This window comes from Mobula birostris, chromosome 19 (genome assembly GCF_030028105.1).
Source record: "Mobula birostris isolate sMobBir1 chromosome 19, sMobBir1.hap1, whole genome shotgun sequence".
In the NCBI taxonomy this organism is placed as follows: Eukaryota; Metazoa; Chordata; class Chondrichthyes; order Myliobatiformes; family Myliobatidae; genus Mobula; species Mobula birostris.
In genome coordinates, this window is record NC_092388.1 from 986,188 (window position 1) to 1,003,909 (window position 17,722).

Below are 17,722 nucleotides of genomic sequence, written 5' to 3' on the forward strand. Positions count from 1 at the left end.
AGCCCAATGCTCCACCCATGCTACTAACTTCCCTGTAATTCCATGGGCTCTTATCTTGCTGAGCAGCCTCATGTGCGGCACCTTGTCAAAGGTCTTCTGAAAATCCAAGTACACCACATCTACTGCATCTCTTTTGTCTACCCTGCTTGTAATTTCCTCAAAGAATTGCAGTAGGTTTATCAGGCAGGATTTTCCTTTCAGGAAACCATGCTGGCTTCGGCCTATCTTGTCATGTGCTCCGTAATCTCATTCCTAACAATCGATTCCAACAATTTCCCAACCACTGATGTCAGGCTAACATGTCTATAGTTTCCTTTCTGCTGCCTCCCATCCTTCGTAAATAGCGGAGTAACATTTGCAATTTTCCAGTCATCTGGTACAATACCAGAATCTATCGATTCTTGAAAGATCAGTGTTAACGCCTCTGCAATCTCTCCAGCTACTTCCTTCAGAACCTGAGGGTGCATTCCAACAGATCCAGGAGATTTATCTACCCTCAGACCATTAAGCTTCCTGAGCACCTTCTCAGTTGTAATTTTCACTGCACCAACCTCACTTCCCTGACACTCTTGAATATCCGGTATACTGCAGACATCTTCCAGTGTGAAGACTGATGTAAAGTATGCATTCAGTTCCTCTGCCATCTCTGCATCTTTCATTACAACACCTCCAGCATCATTTTGTATTGGTCCTATATCTACCCTTGACTCTCTTTTACCCTTAAGATACTAAAAGCTTTGTTAAGTATATACTTTGATATTAGTCGCCAGCCTCCTCTCATAATTCATCTTTTCCTTCTGAATGACCTTCTTAGTTTCCTTCTGCAGTTTTTAAAAGCTTCCCAATCCCCTATCTTCCCACTAGCTCTGGCTTCATTGTATGCCCTCTCTTTTGCTTTTACTTTGGCTCCAACTTCACTTGTCAGCCATGGTAGTGTCCTTCTTCCCTTTGAAAATTTCTTCTTATTTGGAATATATCTGTCTTGCACTTCCCTCATTTTTCACAGAAATTCTAGCCATTCATGCTCTGCTGTCCTTCCTGCAAATGTCCCTTTCCAGTCAATTTCCGCCAGTTCCCCTCTCATGCCATTGTAATTTCCTTTATACCACTGAAATACCGACACGTTAGATTTTATTTTTTCCCTCTCAAATTTCAAAGTGAACTCGATCATATTGTGATCTCTGTTTCCTAAGGGTTCCTTAACCTTAAGCTCTCTTATCACCTCTGAATCATTGCACAACACCCAATCCAGCACAGCCGATCCCCTAGTAGGCTCAACAACAGGCTGTTCTAAAAATCCATCCCTTAGACATTCTACAAATTCTCTCTCTTGAGGTTCAGTACTACTCTGGTTCTCCCAATCCACTTTCATGTTAAAATCCCCAATGATTATCATGACATTGCCTTTCTGACATGCCTTTTCTATCTCCTGCTGTAATTTATAATCCACACCCCAGCTGCTGTTTGGAGGCCTGTATACAACTGCCACCAGGGTCCTCTTACCCTTGCCATTTCTTAACTCAACCCATAGAGACTCAACACCTTCTAATCCTATGTCATCTCTTTCCAATGATATATTATTTCTTATACACAAAGCCACACCACCCCCTCTGCCAACTAACCTATCTTTCCGATACACTGTATATCCCTGGACGTTCAGCTCCCAATGGCAGCCATCCTTTAGCCAAGTTTCAGAGATGGCCAGAACATCATATAAACATAGAAAACCTACAGCACAATACAGGCCCTTCAGCCCACAAAGTTGTGCCGAACATGTCCCTACCTTAGAAATTATTAGAGTTACCCATAGCCCTCTATTTTTCTAAGCTCCATGTACCGATCCAAAAGTCTCTTAAAGACCCTATTGTATCTGCCTCCACCACCGTTGCTGGCAGCCCATTCCATGCACTCACCACTCTCTGAGTAAAAATCTTACCCCTGACATCTCCTCTGTATCTACTCCCAAGCACCTTAAACCTGTGCCCTCTTGTGGCAGCCATTTCAGCCCTGGGAAAAAGCCTCTGACTATCCACACGATCAATGCCTCTCATCATCTTATACATAGATCCTCCACTTTATTTCTTATGCTATGTGCATTCAAATACAACACTCTCAGTCCAGTATCTGTTGCTTTCTGTTTTAACTGCACCACTATTGCCCTGTAACTCATACCACTGGCTTTGATTAAGCCTCATCTCCTGCCTGTTCTTTCCATCATCTCTGCTGCATAACATGTTTGCTTTATTTCTTTCTTCCCTTTCCTTTGCCCTATCACTCCTATTCCCACCTCCCTGCCAAATCAGTTTAAGTCCTCCCTAACAGCTCTATTAAATATGCCCGCTAGGATATTGGACCCCTTTGGGTTCAGGTGTAACCCGTCCTTCTTGTACAGGTCGTAGCTCCCCCAAGAAGACGCCCCAATAATCCAGGAATCTGAAGCCCTGCCCCCTATACCAGTCTCTCAGCCACACATTAATACATCTGATCATGCTATTCTTGCACTCGTTAGCATATGGCACAGACAGCAATCCTGAGATTACTACCCTGGAGGTCCTGTTTTTCAGCTTCCTACCTAACTCCCTGAATTCAGAATGGCAGGCAGTGACTAGTGGGGTACCACAAGGCTCAGTGCTGGGACACCAGTTGTTTACAATATATATTAATGACTTGGATGAGGGAATTAAATGCAGCTGGGCGACAGTGTTAGCTGTGAGGAGGATGCTAAGAGGATGCAGGGTGACTTGGATAGGTTGGGTGAGTGGGCAAATTCATGGCAGATGCAATTTAATGTGGATAAATGTGAAGTTATCCACTTTGGTGGCAAAAATAGGAAAACAGATTATTATCTGAATGGTGGCCGATTAGGAAAAGGGGAGGTGCAACGAGACCTGGGTGTCATTATACACCAGTCATTGAAAGTGGGCATGCAGGTACAGCAGGCGGTGAAAAAGGCGAATGGTATGTTGGCATTTATAGCGAGAGGATTTGAGTACAGGAGCAGGGAGGTACTACTGCAGTTGTACAAGGCCTTGGTGAGACCACACCTGGAGTATTGTGTGCAGTTTTGGTCCCCTAATCTGAGGAAAGACATCCTTGCCATAGAGGGAGTACAAAGAAGGTTCACCAGATTGATTCCTGGGATGGCAGGACTTTCATATGAAGAAAGACTGGATGAACTGGGCTTGTACTCGTTGGAATTTAGAAGATTGAGGGGGGATCTGATTGAAACGTATAAAATTCTAAAGGGATTGGACAGGCTAGATGCAGGAAGATTGTTCCCGATGTTGGGGAACTCCAGAACGAGGGGTCACAGTTTGAGGATAAAGGGGAAGCCTTTTAGGACCGAGATTAGGAAAAACTTCTTCACACAGAGAGTGGTGAATCTGTGGAATTCTCTGCCACAGGAAACAGTTGAGGCCAGTTCATTGGCTATATTTAAGAGGGAGTTAGATATGGCCCTTGTGGCTACGGGGATCAGGGGGTATGGAGGGAAGGCTGGTGCAGGGTTCTGAGTTGGATGATCAGCCATGATCATAATAGATGGCGGTGCAGGCTCGAAGGGCCGAATGGCCTACTCCTGCACCTATTTTCTATGTTTCTAATTCTCTCTTCAGGACCTTCTCCCTTTTTCTACCTATGTCATTGGTACCAATGTGTACCAAGACTTCTGGCTGGTCACCCTCTCCCTTCAGAATACTCTGCACCCGATCTGAGACATCCTGTTCCCTGGCACCTGGGAGGCAACACACCATGCAGGTATCTCTATCAGGCTGACAGAACCTCCTGTCTGTTCTCCTCACTATCGAATCCCCTATGACCATGGCATTCCTCATCTTCCTCTTTCCCTTCTGTACCAGTGAATCAGGCTCAGTGCCAGATAACTGATCGCCGTGGTCATCCTCTGTCAGGTCATCTCCCTCAACAGCATCCAAAACAAGATAACAATTACTGAGGGGGATGGCCACAGGGGTGCTCTCTACCATCTGATCTCTTTCCCTCGCTTCCCTGACCGTCTCCCACTCATCTGACTCCTACAGCCTTGGGGTGACTAATTCCCTGTAGCTCCTCTCTATCTCCTGTTCACTGTGAGACGTGGACACTCACCAAGACTATACAAAAGTCTCTAGATGGTTGCTATACACGAATGCTCCGGATGGCTCTTGATGTGGGTGGGCAACAGCACGTGATGAACGTTGAGCTCTATAACAACCTACTGATGCTCACCACTAAAATTGAGGCGAGAAGACTGCAACTAGCGGGGCACTGTCTACGCCACCCCGAGCTACCTGCCAGCCTAGTTACCATATGGGAGCCCAAGCACGGGAGGATGAACCCTGGGCACCCTCCCAAGACTATGGTCAACACGCTCCTAGAAGACAGTGGCGCGGCTAATGTAGATGAACTGAACACACAGATGAGGGAGGGGGAGAAGTGGAGAGTCCGTCATCGTGCCCGACGCCAGCCCCCTAGGCCTGAGTCGACGTAGTAGTAGTAGTCCTGTTCACTCTCCCTAATAAGCTGTAAGTCATTAAGCCACAGCTCCAGATCCCTAACACTAATATGTTACCACCAGTAGCTCTGTTGGGTATAATTAAGGCAGAGATCGATAGGATCTTGATTGGACATGGCATCAAAGGTTACAGGGAGTGAGGCTGAGGAGGGGAAGAAAGGATCAACCTTGATTGAATAGCAATGGGCCAATTGGCCTAATTCTGCTCCTATGTCTTATGGGTCAATAAATGCTATTAGATACACCAGGTTATCACTGGCTGAGATTTCACCACTGTAGGGTGGCACTCAGGGAATAAAACTGAACAGTGATTTGTCATTAACATTAGCCCCCCCCCCCAGATAAAATCAGTGGTGAGTTGAAGGGTGCTAAATTAACACCACAAATTGCCACAGCTAGTTTGAGCATTTGATAATGACTCCAGAACAACTTAGATGATCGTAGTATTCAAATGGATGGCAATTTATATAAATGATAACACTTACATAATTTATTCCAAAAGCATAATCCAATACGATGAGATGGATTCTTGACCTCACCATTATGATCTTGCACCTGATTGTCTGTCTGCTCTGTACTTTATCACTGTAACTTTATTCTGCATTCTGTTGTTTTACCTTGTTCTACCTCAGTGCACTGTGGCAATGATCCAATGTGTATGAACAGCATACAAGACAAGTTTTTTCCACTCTATCTTGTCAATGATTAGTCTTTAGTTTATGCACCAATAATAGATCTGAAGATGTGCGGCTTGGGACTAGAGGCAGTTCAGAAGTTGTGCATGGAAGAAACCTTACTTCATGCCAATTTACACAATCTCTATGATCACTCACCTTAAATTGAGCTTCAGGCTGCCCTGTAATAATCACCATCCGTTGTTTCGCATCAGGACCTTCTGCAGGAGCGATCTACAATACAACATGCATCAGTACCAGAAATGCCTTGTAAGGAAAGAATGGTGGTGTAGAAAACTATAACAGCAAGCATTTCATTGCAACTCTGTATACCATGAGCTCATACACATCACAATTAAACCTTAATTTCATCATATCAACTTTCTGCGACACAATCCAAACCCAAGATGCTTCACTAAAATGGTATCAAACAACACAAAATTCAGAAAATAATTTATATAATTGACCAAATGTTGGGGTAAAGAATCAGCTGAGGAACACGTTGAAAGGTGGGATAGTTTCTGTACTGATGACCTGGGAGGCTAAGGCAGGACCATCAGTAAATTCCAAAGGATCTGCATGATCACAGAGCTGGGGGAGATTACAAGAGATCCGAGAATCAGAAACTGATTTATTATACTTGCTGTATACCTCAAAATTCATTGTTTTGCAGTAGCAGTACAGTGCAAAACCAAATTATAAATTACTAAAATAAAACCAATTGCATGGCCAAAAAGCTTAATTTTGGTTTCACCAAACCGTAGAATCTACAAGGGGTGATTGATAAGTTAGTGGCCTAAGGTAGAAGGAGTCAATTTTTAAAAACCTAGCACATTTATTTTACGACATAGTCCCCTCCTACATGTACACACTTTGTCCAGCAGTTGTGGAGGATACGGATCCCTTCTTAGCAGAAGTGGTCCACAGCAGTGGTGATTGATAAGTTAGTGGCCTAAGATAGAAGGAGATGAGGAGAAATTTCAAACTTCCAGCATTATCACTCAAGGAGTTGAACAGCATATGCATGCAACGAGAGCGTCTTGGAACTCCAAGTGGTCCACAGCAAAGGTGATTGATAAGTTCATGGCCTAAGGTAGAAGGAGATGAGTTATACAGCTCTCGTTACATGCACGTGCAGTTCAACTCTTTGAGTGATAATGCAGAAAGTTTGAAATTTCTCCTCATCTCCTTCTACTTTAGGCCACAAATCACCCCTGCTGTGGACCACTTTCTGCAGGTCCAAGACGCCGACTCCTACAAAGAAGGGATCCGTATGCTCCATGACCACTGGACTAAGTGTGTAAATGTAGGAAAATATAAATGTGCGAGGTTTTCTAAAATAGACTCCTTCTACCTTAGGCCACGAATTTGTCAATCACCCCTCATACTTCCAGCTGACTTCAGAGTCTCTCACATGCCTCTGGGAAACTCTAGCTGAGACTTCATGTGAGCTTTTCAACACTGGCTTTTCTCTTTGCCACTCTCCCATAAAGCAGTGACTGGTGAAGCACCCAGGCAACAGATGTATGCACAGTCTCTCCATCTCAGTCACTGAAGCTTGTAACTCCTCCAGAGTTGTCATAGATCTCTTGGTGACTTCCCTCATTAGTCCCCTTCTTGCATGGTCTCCCAGTGTTTCAGGACAGTCTGCTCTTGGCAAATCTACAGCTGTGCCATATTCTTTCCATTTCTAGATGATTGACTTAACTGTCTTCCAAAGGATATTCAGTGACTTGAAAATTTGCTTGTATCCATCTACTGACTTGTGCTTTTCAATAACTTTTTCACAGAGTTGCTTGGAGTGTTCCTGTGTTTACATGGTGTAGTTTTTGCCAGGATACTGACTCACCAGTAGTTGAACCTTCCAAATACAGGTGTATTTTACTACAATCAATTGAAACACCTTGACTGCACACAGATCTCCATTTAACTAATTATGTGACTTCTAAAACCAATTGGCTGCACCAGTGATGATTTGATGTGTCATATTAAGGGGGAGGCACGCAGGGGGAAGTTAAGAGCGTGTGTGTGTGTGTGTGTGTGTGTGTGTGTGTGTGTGTGTGTATTTTTGTGTATATAAAAAATATAAATATAAGACACACAAACTCACAGCCAGAAAGCTACAGCTCAGAAACAGGCCATTCGGCCCATCTAGTTTGTGCCAAACCATTTGGATAAACAGGGCAGCACTGTAAGGATCATGTTTTTAATTTCTCAAGTACCTTCAAAACCATGCTGCCCTAGTTGCTAGGAGAAAAGCTTCAGTCAGTGCAGGTTAGCACCTCCATTGTATTCTGCATAATGGTTACCTGACTGGCAGACCACAGTTTGTGCAGCTTCAGAACTGTGTGTCAGACATGGCTATAAGCAGCACAGGGGCCCCACAGGGAACTGTATTGGCCCCCTTCCTGTTTACCCTGTATACCTCGGACTTTAGATACAACAGAGCCATGTCATCTGCAGAAATTATCTGATAACTCATCAATAGTTGAGGGCGAGAGGATGAATACAGGGCCCTGGTGCAGGATGTTACCAAATGGTGCAAGCTAAATCATCTGCAGCTCAATATCAGTAAGACAAAGGAGATGGCGATGGACTTCAGGGAGACTAAGCCTGTATTGTTCCCTGTTACTCCTGATGGTGAGGACATGGATGTGGTGAGGATCTACAAGTACATGGGGGTGCACCTAGATGACAGATGAGCGGAGCTCCAGCACTGTGACTACGTACAAGAAGGGCCAGAGTCGCCTCTACTTCCTGAGGAGACTGAGATCCTTTGGAGTATGCAGGCCTCTCCTTCACATGTTTTACCGGTCTGTTGTTGCCAGTACAATCTTCTATGTGGTGGTGTGCTGGAGCAATGGTGTCAACACAGGTGATGCCAACAGGCTTAATAAACTGATTGGAAAGGCTGGCTCTGTTATAGGAGTCAAACTGGACACTGGAGGCTGTGATAGAACAAAGGACCCTATGGAAAATCCTGGCAATTCTGGACAATATTTCTCTTCCTCTGTATGCCACCTTGGCCGAACAAAGAAGCAATTTCAGCGATAGACTAAGACAACTGAACTGCTCCAAAGAGCACTATTTGAGGTTATTCTTACCCTCAGCCATTAGGCTCTATAATGAGTCAACCAAGAGCCGGTGAAGTAATGACCCCACCCCCCTCCCGTTGGACATTTTGAGGTAACTTTTTTCCCCCATTCTTTCATCCTTCTCTTCCAATATTTGCATATTTGTATATCTGTGCACTTGTAATGCTACTGTGACACTGCAATTTCCTTCCGAATCAATAAAGTATTTTTCTATCTGTCATGCCTAAATATCATAATGTCATGCCAGAATACTGAGCTGCTAGTCCTGCCCCTCCTGAAACTAAGTCTCACTAATGGCTACAATTTCATAATTCCAGGTGCGGACCCATGCCCTGAGCTCATCTACATTTCTTAGTTACTGTAATTCAGTTTTTATAGTGTATTGCAATGTACTGCTGCCACACAACATATGCCAATGACATTAAAACTCATTCTGATTCTGAGATGGTGGTTAGTGAAGAGCTAGAGCCATCAGGGAACAGAGTGAGGGGCAGGAGGGACCTACTGTTGGTTACATCAGGGAATGGGTGAGGGGGCAGGTGGAACTTACTGCAGGTTACAACACAAACTCACCATTGGAATAGTCAAGTCTAGCAGTAGTTGATATTTGGGCAATGGTGGAATACCATTAGAGGGAGCGTCAATAATCCAACATCATGTTTTCACACGACAACTTTAAGGACAAGAAAACAGATTGGAACTGATGAGGACAGAACAGAGCCTTGCAGATCCAAGGGATAATGATGCAAGTGAAGGTAGGGTTCACAGCCAATTTCACAGGTGGTCCAGTTGTTATTGTGATTCATAGACCCTGGCAGTTTACCTGCAGGCTATACAATTCCCCAGCAATTAAACAGTTTGATAACTGGTCCCTCAAATTGAATCTGATAAAATGTACAAAACGTTGATTCCTGAACTAACCACAATCCATTGATCAGCTACCTACATGTTGTTATTGCAGTTCCTTCTCCATACATGCTGAAAACCAGGGGATCTACTCAAATATGTGGTTTAAATGAAATGTACTCATTTCAACTAAGCCAACAGCTTAAATTTGCCTCTATTGGAAATCAATGTGAATCTCCTTCTCACAAAGCATGACCACATGATAAAAACATTATAAGGGCAAATGATCAACATCTTGCCCAGCAACACAAATCATTTAGACAGGTGGTTAAAGAAGAATTTACAAGGTGTAGTGTTTCGGCTGAAGACTGAGCTGTCAAATGAAGAAAATTATCGATGCATAAGGGACATTTAATGCATCACTGAAGTCATTCAATACCACTAATTTATCAGCAACATTTGAAAGTTCGGAAGTCACAACGCAACGTACTGGCACAGACTGTAACTAAACTAAACGTTGGGTTTCCATGCTAATGAGGTGTTTAATTCTATATTTCAAAATCTCTGCAATTTGTTTTATTGAACAGCTCAGACAGCACTGTTACTGCAAACTTCAACACAATTTCAGTTACCTTAATGGAAGCGGCTGCATAACGGGACAGTTGTTTGATGTGTTGTCCTTTCTTGCCAATAATTGCACCTACAGCCAGGGCAGGGATGAACACATGAACGGTCTCTGATTCTGACTGTTGCTGCAATGAACACAGAGTCGTTACATACTTGCAATAATGTATAATTAATCAGCTTTAGATTCATAAGCAACATTTATACAAGTAAAACATCTGCACACAATTCCATCTACAAGAACCAACTTCACTTGCAATCTTACGTAATTTACTTTCAACATTCTCAGCTCCACTACAAAACGCACAATGTGGTCTTTCAAATCAAATTTTCAGTACCTTTAGAAAAAAAGATAGCAACAGCTAAAGCAATAGAAATTTGTTCAATGGTCGATGGTACTGCTCAAATAGCTCATCCTTAATACACATATCTGATAACAAAATTTCCAAAATTTAACTGTTTACAAAACACTCTGCTGTTGCAAATTCATGAACTATCATCAGTTAATGTGGGGACAATGGCTTTTGTTACAACACACCCACGCACAAGGCCTGGAACATCTAGTACCAGATAAATCAGAGGATTGCTCACAGCAATATTAATCTGTGACATCTATTGGAGAACTGAAATACAATATCCAGTCTCATTCAACTTTTGAATTAGCCATAGAACAACACAGCACAGAAATAGGCTCTCTGGCCCATTGAGTCTATGTCAAACCATTAATCGGCCTGGTCCCATTGACCTGCACCCAGACCATCACCCTCCATACCCCTCCCATCCATGTACCTATCCAAATTCCTCTTAAATGTCGCAATCAAACTCACATCCATCTCTTGTGCTAGCAGCTCATTTCATAAGCCCATGAGACCATACGATATAGGAGTAAAATTAGGCTATTTGGCCCATCAAGTCTCCTCGATCATTTCATCGTAGCAGATCCAATTTTCCTCTCGGTCCCAATCTGCTGCCTTCTCCCTGTATCTCTTCATGCCCTGATCAATCAAGAATCTATCAACCTCTGCTTTAAATATACATAAAGGCTTGGCCTCCACAACCACCTGTGGCAAAGAGTTCCACAGATTCACTACACTCTAGCTAAAGAAATTCCTCCTTATCTCCGTTCTAAAAGGACACCCCTTTATTCTGAGGATGTGTCCTTTGGTCTTAGACACTTTCACCGTAAGCAACATCCTCTCCACATCTACTTTATCAAGGACTTGCACCATTCAATAGGTTTCAAAGAAGTCACCTCTTATTCTTCAGAATTCAAATAAACACAGGCCCAGAGCCATCAGACACTCTTCATATGACAAGCCATCCGATCCAGGAATCATTTTTGTAAACCTCCTCTGCACCATCTCAAGTTTCAGCATTAGTGTTAGGCCACGTTAGTGTTTTATAAAGATTCAACATTACCTCCTTGCTTTTACATTCTAGTCCTCTTGAACTGAATGCTAACATTGCAATTGCCTTCTTCACCACAGACTGCAAATTAACCTTTCGGAAATCCTGCACAAGGACTCCCAAGTCCCTTTGCACCTCAGTTTTTCGCATTTTCTCTCCATTTAGAAAATAGTCAACCCTTTCATTTCTTCTATCAAAGAGCATGACCATACTCTTCCCAATACTGTATTCCATCTGCCATGTCTTTGCCCACTCTCCGAATCAGTCCAAGTCCTTCTGCAGCCACTCTACTTCCTGAAAATTACCTGCCACTCTAGCTATCTTCATATTGTCTGCAAACTTTGCAAAAAAAAAAGCCATCAATTCCATAATCCAAATCATTGACATCTAAAGTAAAAAGAATTGGTCCCAACACAGACTCCTGTGGAACACCACCAGTCACCAGCAGCCAACCGAAAAAGGCTCCCTTTATTCCCACTCTTTGCCTCCTGCCAATCAGCCACTGCTTTATCCATGCTAGAATCTTTCCTGTAATACAAAGGGCACCTTGTCTAAGGCCTTCTGAAAATCCTAAGTACACAACATCAACCAATTCTCCTTTGCTTATCCTGCTTGTTACTACTTCCAAGAATTCCAACAGATTTGTCAGGCAAGATTTTCCAGTGAAATGGCCAATTTTATCATGTGCCTCCAAGTACCCTGAACCCTGAGACCTCATCCTTAACAATCAACTCCAACCTCTTCCCAACCCCTGAGGTCAGACTAACCAGACTATTATTTCCTTTCTTCTGCCTCTCTCCCTTCTTGAAGAGTAGAGATACATTTGCAATTCTCCATTCTTCCAGAACCATTCCAGTATCCAGTGATTCTTTAAAGACCATTACTAATGCCTCTATGATCTCTTCAGCCACTTTTTTCAGAACTGTGGGTTATACACCATCTGGTCCAGGTGATTTATCTACCTTCAGACCTTTCAGTTTCCCAAGAAACTTCTCCCTAGTTGTGGTAACTTCACACACTTCATGCCCCCCGACACCTGGAACTTCGAATATACTGCTAGTGTCTTCCACAATGAAGACTGATGCAAAATACTTATTTAAGTTCATCCGTTATTTCATTGTCCCTCATTAGTAGCTCTTCAGCACTGTCTTCCAGTGGTCCAATATCCACTCTCACTTCTCTTTTACACCTTATGTATCTGAAGAAACTTTTGGTATCCTCTTTAATATTATTGGCTAGCTGACTTTCGTATTTCACCTATACCTTCTTAATTACTTTTTTTTAGCTTATAGCTATATAAGACATCAATTAGACCCCACTTAGAGTACTGTGTTCAGTTCTGTTCACTTCATTATAGGAAGGATGTGGATACTATAGGGAGAGTGTAGAGGAGATTTACAAGGATGTTCCCTGGATTGGAGAGCATGCCTTATGAGAATAGGTTGAGTGAATTTGGCCTTTTCTCCTTGGAACAACGGAGGATGAGAGGTGACCTGATTGAGGTTTATAAGATGATGAGAGACATTGATTGTGTGGATAGTTAGAGGCTTTTTCCCAGGGCTGAAATGGCTAACACAAGGGGCATAGTTTTAAGGTGCTTGGAAGTAGGTACAAGGGGAATGTTAGAGATAAGTTTTTCCACACAGAGAGTGCTGGGTGTGTGGAATGCGGAATGCACTGCCAGCAAAGGTGGTAGAGGTAGATAAAATAGTCTTCTAAGAGTCTCTTAGAAAGGTACACAGAGCTCAGAAAAATAGGCGGCTATGTGGTAGGGAAATTCTGGGCAGCTTCTAGAGTAGGTTACATGGTTGGCACTATAATGTGCTGTGTTCCAACAAAGCAAAAATTAGCGGGAAGATAGAGGATTGGGAAGCTTTAAAAACCTGCAGAGAGCAACTAAAAGAATCATTAGGAGGGAATAGATGAAATAAGAAAGCAAGCTAGAAAACAATATCAAACTGGATAGCAAAAGAGAGATGGAAGTGGAAATTGGACCGCTAGAAAATGAGGCCCGAGAAATAATAATGGGGAACCAGGAGATGGCAGATGAACTAAGTGAGTATTTTGCATCAGTCTTCACTGTGGAAGACACTAGCAGTGTGCCAGATGTGGAAGGGTGTGAGGGAAGAGAAGTGAGTGCAGTTATTATTACAAGGGAGAAGGTTCTCAAAAAACTGAAAGACCTAAAGGTACATAAGTCACCCGACCAGATGAACTGCTCCCTAGAGTTAGCGATAGAGATTATGGTGGCATTAATAATGATCTTTCAAGAATCACTGGACCCTGGCATGGTTCCAGAGGATTGGAAAATTGCAAATGTCATTCCACTCCTTAAGAAAGGAGGGAGGCAGCAGAAAGAAAATTATAGACCAGTTAGCCTGACCTCAGTGGTTGGAAAGATGTTGGAGTCAATGGTTAGAGGGCTATGGGTATCCCTTGGTAATTTCTCAGGTGAGGACATGTTCGGCACAGCTTTGTGGGCTGAAGGGCCAGTATTGTGCTGTAGGTTTTCTATGTTTCTTTGTTAAGGATGAGGTTATGGAGTACTCGGTGACACGGTACAAAATAGGACAAAGGCAGCATGGTTTCCTTAAGGGAAAATCTAGCCTGATGAACCTGTTAGAATTCTTTGATGAGATTACACGTAGGATACATAAAGGGGATGCAGTGAATACTTGGATTTTCAGAAGGCCTTTGACAAGGTGCCACATGAGGCTGCTTACCAAGTCAAGAGCCCATGGTATTACAGGAAATTTACTGGCATAGTTAGAGCATTGGCTGATTGGTAGGAGGCAGTGACTGGGAATAAAAGGGTCCTTTTTCTGATTTGTTGCCAGTGACTAGTGGTGTTCCACAGGGGCCTGTGTTGGGACCATTTCATGCTGTATATCAATGATTTAGATAATGGAATAGATGGTTTTGTTGCCAAGTCTGCGGGTGATATGAATATTGATGAAGGGGCAGGTAGTGCTGAGGAAACACGAAGGCTGTAGAATGACTTTGACAGATTAGGAGAATAGGCAAGGAAGTGACAAATGAAATACAATATTGGAAGATGTACGATCATGAGCTTTAGTAGAAGAAATAAATGTGCAGACTATTTTCTAAACAGGTGGAAAATCCAAAATCTGAGATGCAAAGAGATTTGGGAGTCCTAGTGACTCTAAAGGTTAACTAGTACAGCGGTCCCCAGCCACCGGCTGCGGACCGGTGCTGGGCCGCAAAGTATGCGCTACCGGGCCGCGAGGAAGCTATATGATTTGGCAATATAAGTCAGCTGCACCTTCCCTCATTCCCTGTCACGCCCACTGTTGAGCTTGAACGCATGCGAGGTTATTACCCGCGCGTCATCCATTTCAGCACGGGAAGGAGATCAACTCTTCGAGTTTGCAAATGATGGCGGGCTGAAAAGTACGTTTGACATAACATCTGCCGGCATTCTGGATCAAAGTCAAGGCTAAAAATCCTGAGATAGCCACGAAAGCACTGAAAACGTTGCTTCTATTTCCAACATATCTCTGCAATGAATGCAATGAAAACTGAACTGCGGAATAGACTGGACACAAGGAACCCCGTTCGAGTATCGCTGCCTCCCATCACCCCTTGATAGGACCGTGTTGTTGCAGGAAAACAAGCCCAGGGCTCCCACTGATTCAGCAATATTGGTGTGTTGCAATGATTTTATATGTTCATATGGGAAAAACATATGCTGCGTGTTTAATATCCAAACATTACTTAAAATGTTATGATGCTATTGACTCATATAACCATATAACAATTACAGCACGGGAACAGGCCATCTTTGCCCTTCTAGTTGGTGCCGAACACTACTCTCACATAGTCCCACCGACCTGCACTCAGCCCATAACCCTCCATTCCTTTCCTGTCCATATATCTGTCCAATTTTTCTCTGAATGATAATATCGAACCTGCCTCTACCACTTCTATTGGAAGTTCGTTCAACACTTACTTCAAGCTCCCCTGATAATTGACATAGCTATATTCATGCGAGGAAAATATGCGCTGTGTGTTTAATATTAAATTCGTTAGATAAACCCTTTTAGAAACGAAATTGAGTGTATTAGCCACTTATCACCGATATTCTGGTCGTGATTAACACTGCCCCCCCCAAACAGAATCACCAAAAACAATTTGTAGAAAGAAATCGTACACGCATGCGCACTCGTGCCCACGCAAGGCTTCATGGTCATTGTAGTCTTTCTCGGGGTAAACCCAGTGTATTTGACTGCTACTCTTGCCCATTGGCAACCCTACTGCCACACCCCCCTCCCTCCCCCCGGTCCGCAAGAATATTGTCGATATGAAACCGGTCCGCAGTGCGAAAAAGGTTGGGGACCCCTGATCTAGTAGGTTGAGTCGTTAGTGAGGAAGACAAATACAATGTTAGCATTCATCCCCTAACTCTAATGCCAGTGAGTGGGGCTGAGGGGAAAAAAGGATCAGCCATGATTGAATGGCAGATTAGACTTGATGGGCCAAATGGTCTAATTATGCTCCTAATTATGGTCTTTAACAATTCAAATGAACAAGCGGCTGATAAAATTCTTCTGCTGTAGTGTAGAGATTGTATTTCTAGTGTCAAATGTTTTTTATGTCATGGAGGTAATAGCAAATGTTCAAACAAATTGGTCATTCCTAGACACCTGAAAATAGGGTTAGAGGAGCTTCTTACAAAACCACTGGAGAGATGGGAAAGTGCACTGTTCATATGGGGAATTCCAGCTATCTGTTTAATGAAGACTGACTTCAAATTACAATGTTCACACATTGCTGAAGGAAACTGGATATCCTGTCACTATTTCACATCAAAACAGGTTACTTTTATTATCAAGTTAAAGAAATTACTTCCTTACAACCTAATTCTTTAATTGCAGCACTGACAGAGAAACAATGGATCCAAAATGCGGTAACCTCAAAAACACTGGGTTTACATTATTTAACCCTATCAACATGTATGGTGTTTTTAGAATAAATGTGATTTTCACTTAAGATAGCGAGGGAATCTAGCAAAGAAAGCTAGCATTTATGCAACTCAGCACAAGTCTAATTATATAAACTTTTAGATAACACATTAAAAGCCAAGGTCACATCAGCCCTCTTAATATAACACAAAAATCCCAACTCTCAGCAGTTTTGTCCAGCCGTCCGGACTCACGTTTATGAAGACAGTTAAACTATCCCTGAACTCGTGGTGTTGTGGATTCCTGCCGTGAATCACTTTATTGTCTCTTCATAACAAAGATAATTTCTGAAACATTATTATTGCTGCTGCTGTAAAATTTCAAGAACCACAATCTGATCCTATCCTGCATGCCCATAGGTTTTGCTAAAATGGCACCAGTGACCAACAGCCTGTAACTTGACTTTTATGGATGTATTTTTGAACTGACGAAACAACTTGCCGCTTTTGCGATCTCCTAAGGAATTTGGTGTGGATGAGGGCAGAGAGTGCAGCTACAGCTGGAGTGGCCATTGATGGGAGTGGCTATGTTTCGTGTTGGCAGAACATGAAACCACAGTCGGCTCACTTACTCTGTGCAAATTAAAGCGCTGAGCAAGATTAAAATCATCAAGGATGAGAGCCAGAAAAAGAGCAGGTACTCAGCGCCATCTGCCTGCATTTGACCAGTCTCCCACTCTACTTGCTGCTGCTGCTGGGCAGAAGATGCAGGAGTCGTGGGTCCCACTCAGTTCGGTTCAGGAACAGTTGTTGACCTGCAGCCACCGGTGTCCTGGATGGGTTCACTTGCCTCAGTGCTGAACACGGTACACAGCCGTGTGGACTCTGCAGTTCATTTTCCAGGTGTTAATGCACACTCTTTTTTTTTACTATTATGTGAATTGAGTGAGGTGGTTCAGCACTGAACTGCCACTGTAGCTGTGGCCTGAAGCGATTAGTCTCATAGATTGGTTGTACCCCCCACCCCCACCACACACACATTGGGTGCTTGATGGTACTTATCGTTTGGGGGTTTTCTTTAAATTGGTTCTTCTGTTTGCTTTGTGGCTGCCTGCAAGAAGACAAACCTCAAGGTTGTATACTGTTTACAAACTTTGATAATGAATGTACTTTGAACTTAGACATCAAGGAACGTCAGAGTTGGAGTTCAATTCTGATGACATCTATAAAAAGCTTGGACATCCTTCCCGTGACTGTGTGGGTTTCCTCTGGATACTCAGGTTTCCTCCCACAGTCCAAAGATGTACTGGTTAGTAGGTTAATTGGTCATTGTAAATTGCCCTGTGATTAGACTAGCGTTAGATCAGTGGGTTGCTGGATGGTGCAGCTTGTTGGACCAGAAGGGCCCGTTCCGTGATGCATCTCCAAAACAAAACCGAACAGAAATAGGAGCAGAATTAGGCTATTCGGCCCATCAAGCCTGCTCTATCATTCCATCACGGCTGATTTATTATCCCATTCAATCTCCTTCTCCTGCCTTCTCCCCATAACCCTTCATGCTCTGACTAATCAAGAATCCATCAACCTCTGTCTTAAATATACCCAATGACTTGGCTCCACAGCCACCTGTGGCAATGAATTCCAG

General features: G+C 43.1%; 1 protein-coding gene across 1 annotated transcript in view; it reads right to left on the reverse strand.

Moving 5' to 3' along the window:
• igf2bp3 (insulin-like growth factor 2 mRNA binding protein 3) overlaps window positions 1-17,722 on the reverse strand; it is a 182,394-nt gene that overhangs the window by 12,370 nt on the left and 152,302 nt on the right. The window contains exons 11-12 of the mRNA XM_072283096.1: window positions 9,758-9,877; window positions 5,344-5,418 (exon numbers count right to left, since the gene is read on the reverse strand). Of these exons, the coding sequence (XP_072139197.1) occupies window positions 5,344-5,418; window positions 9,758-9,877 (195 nt within the window). The remainder of the gene's footprint in view (window positions 1-5,343; window positions 5,419-9,757; window positions 9,878-17,722) is intronic.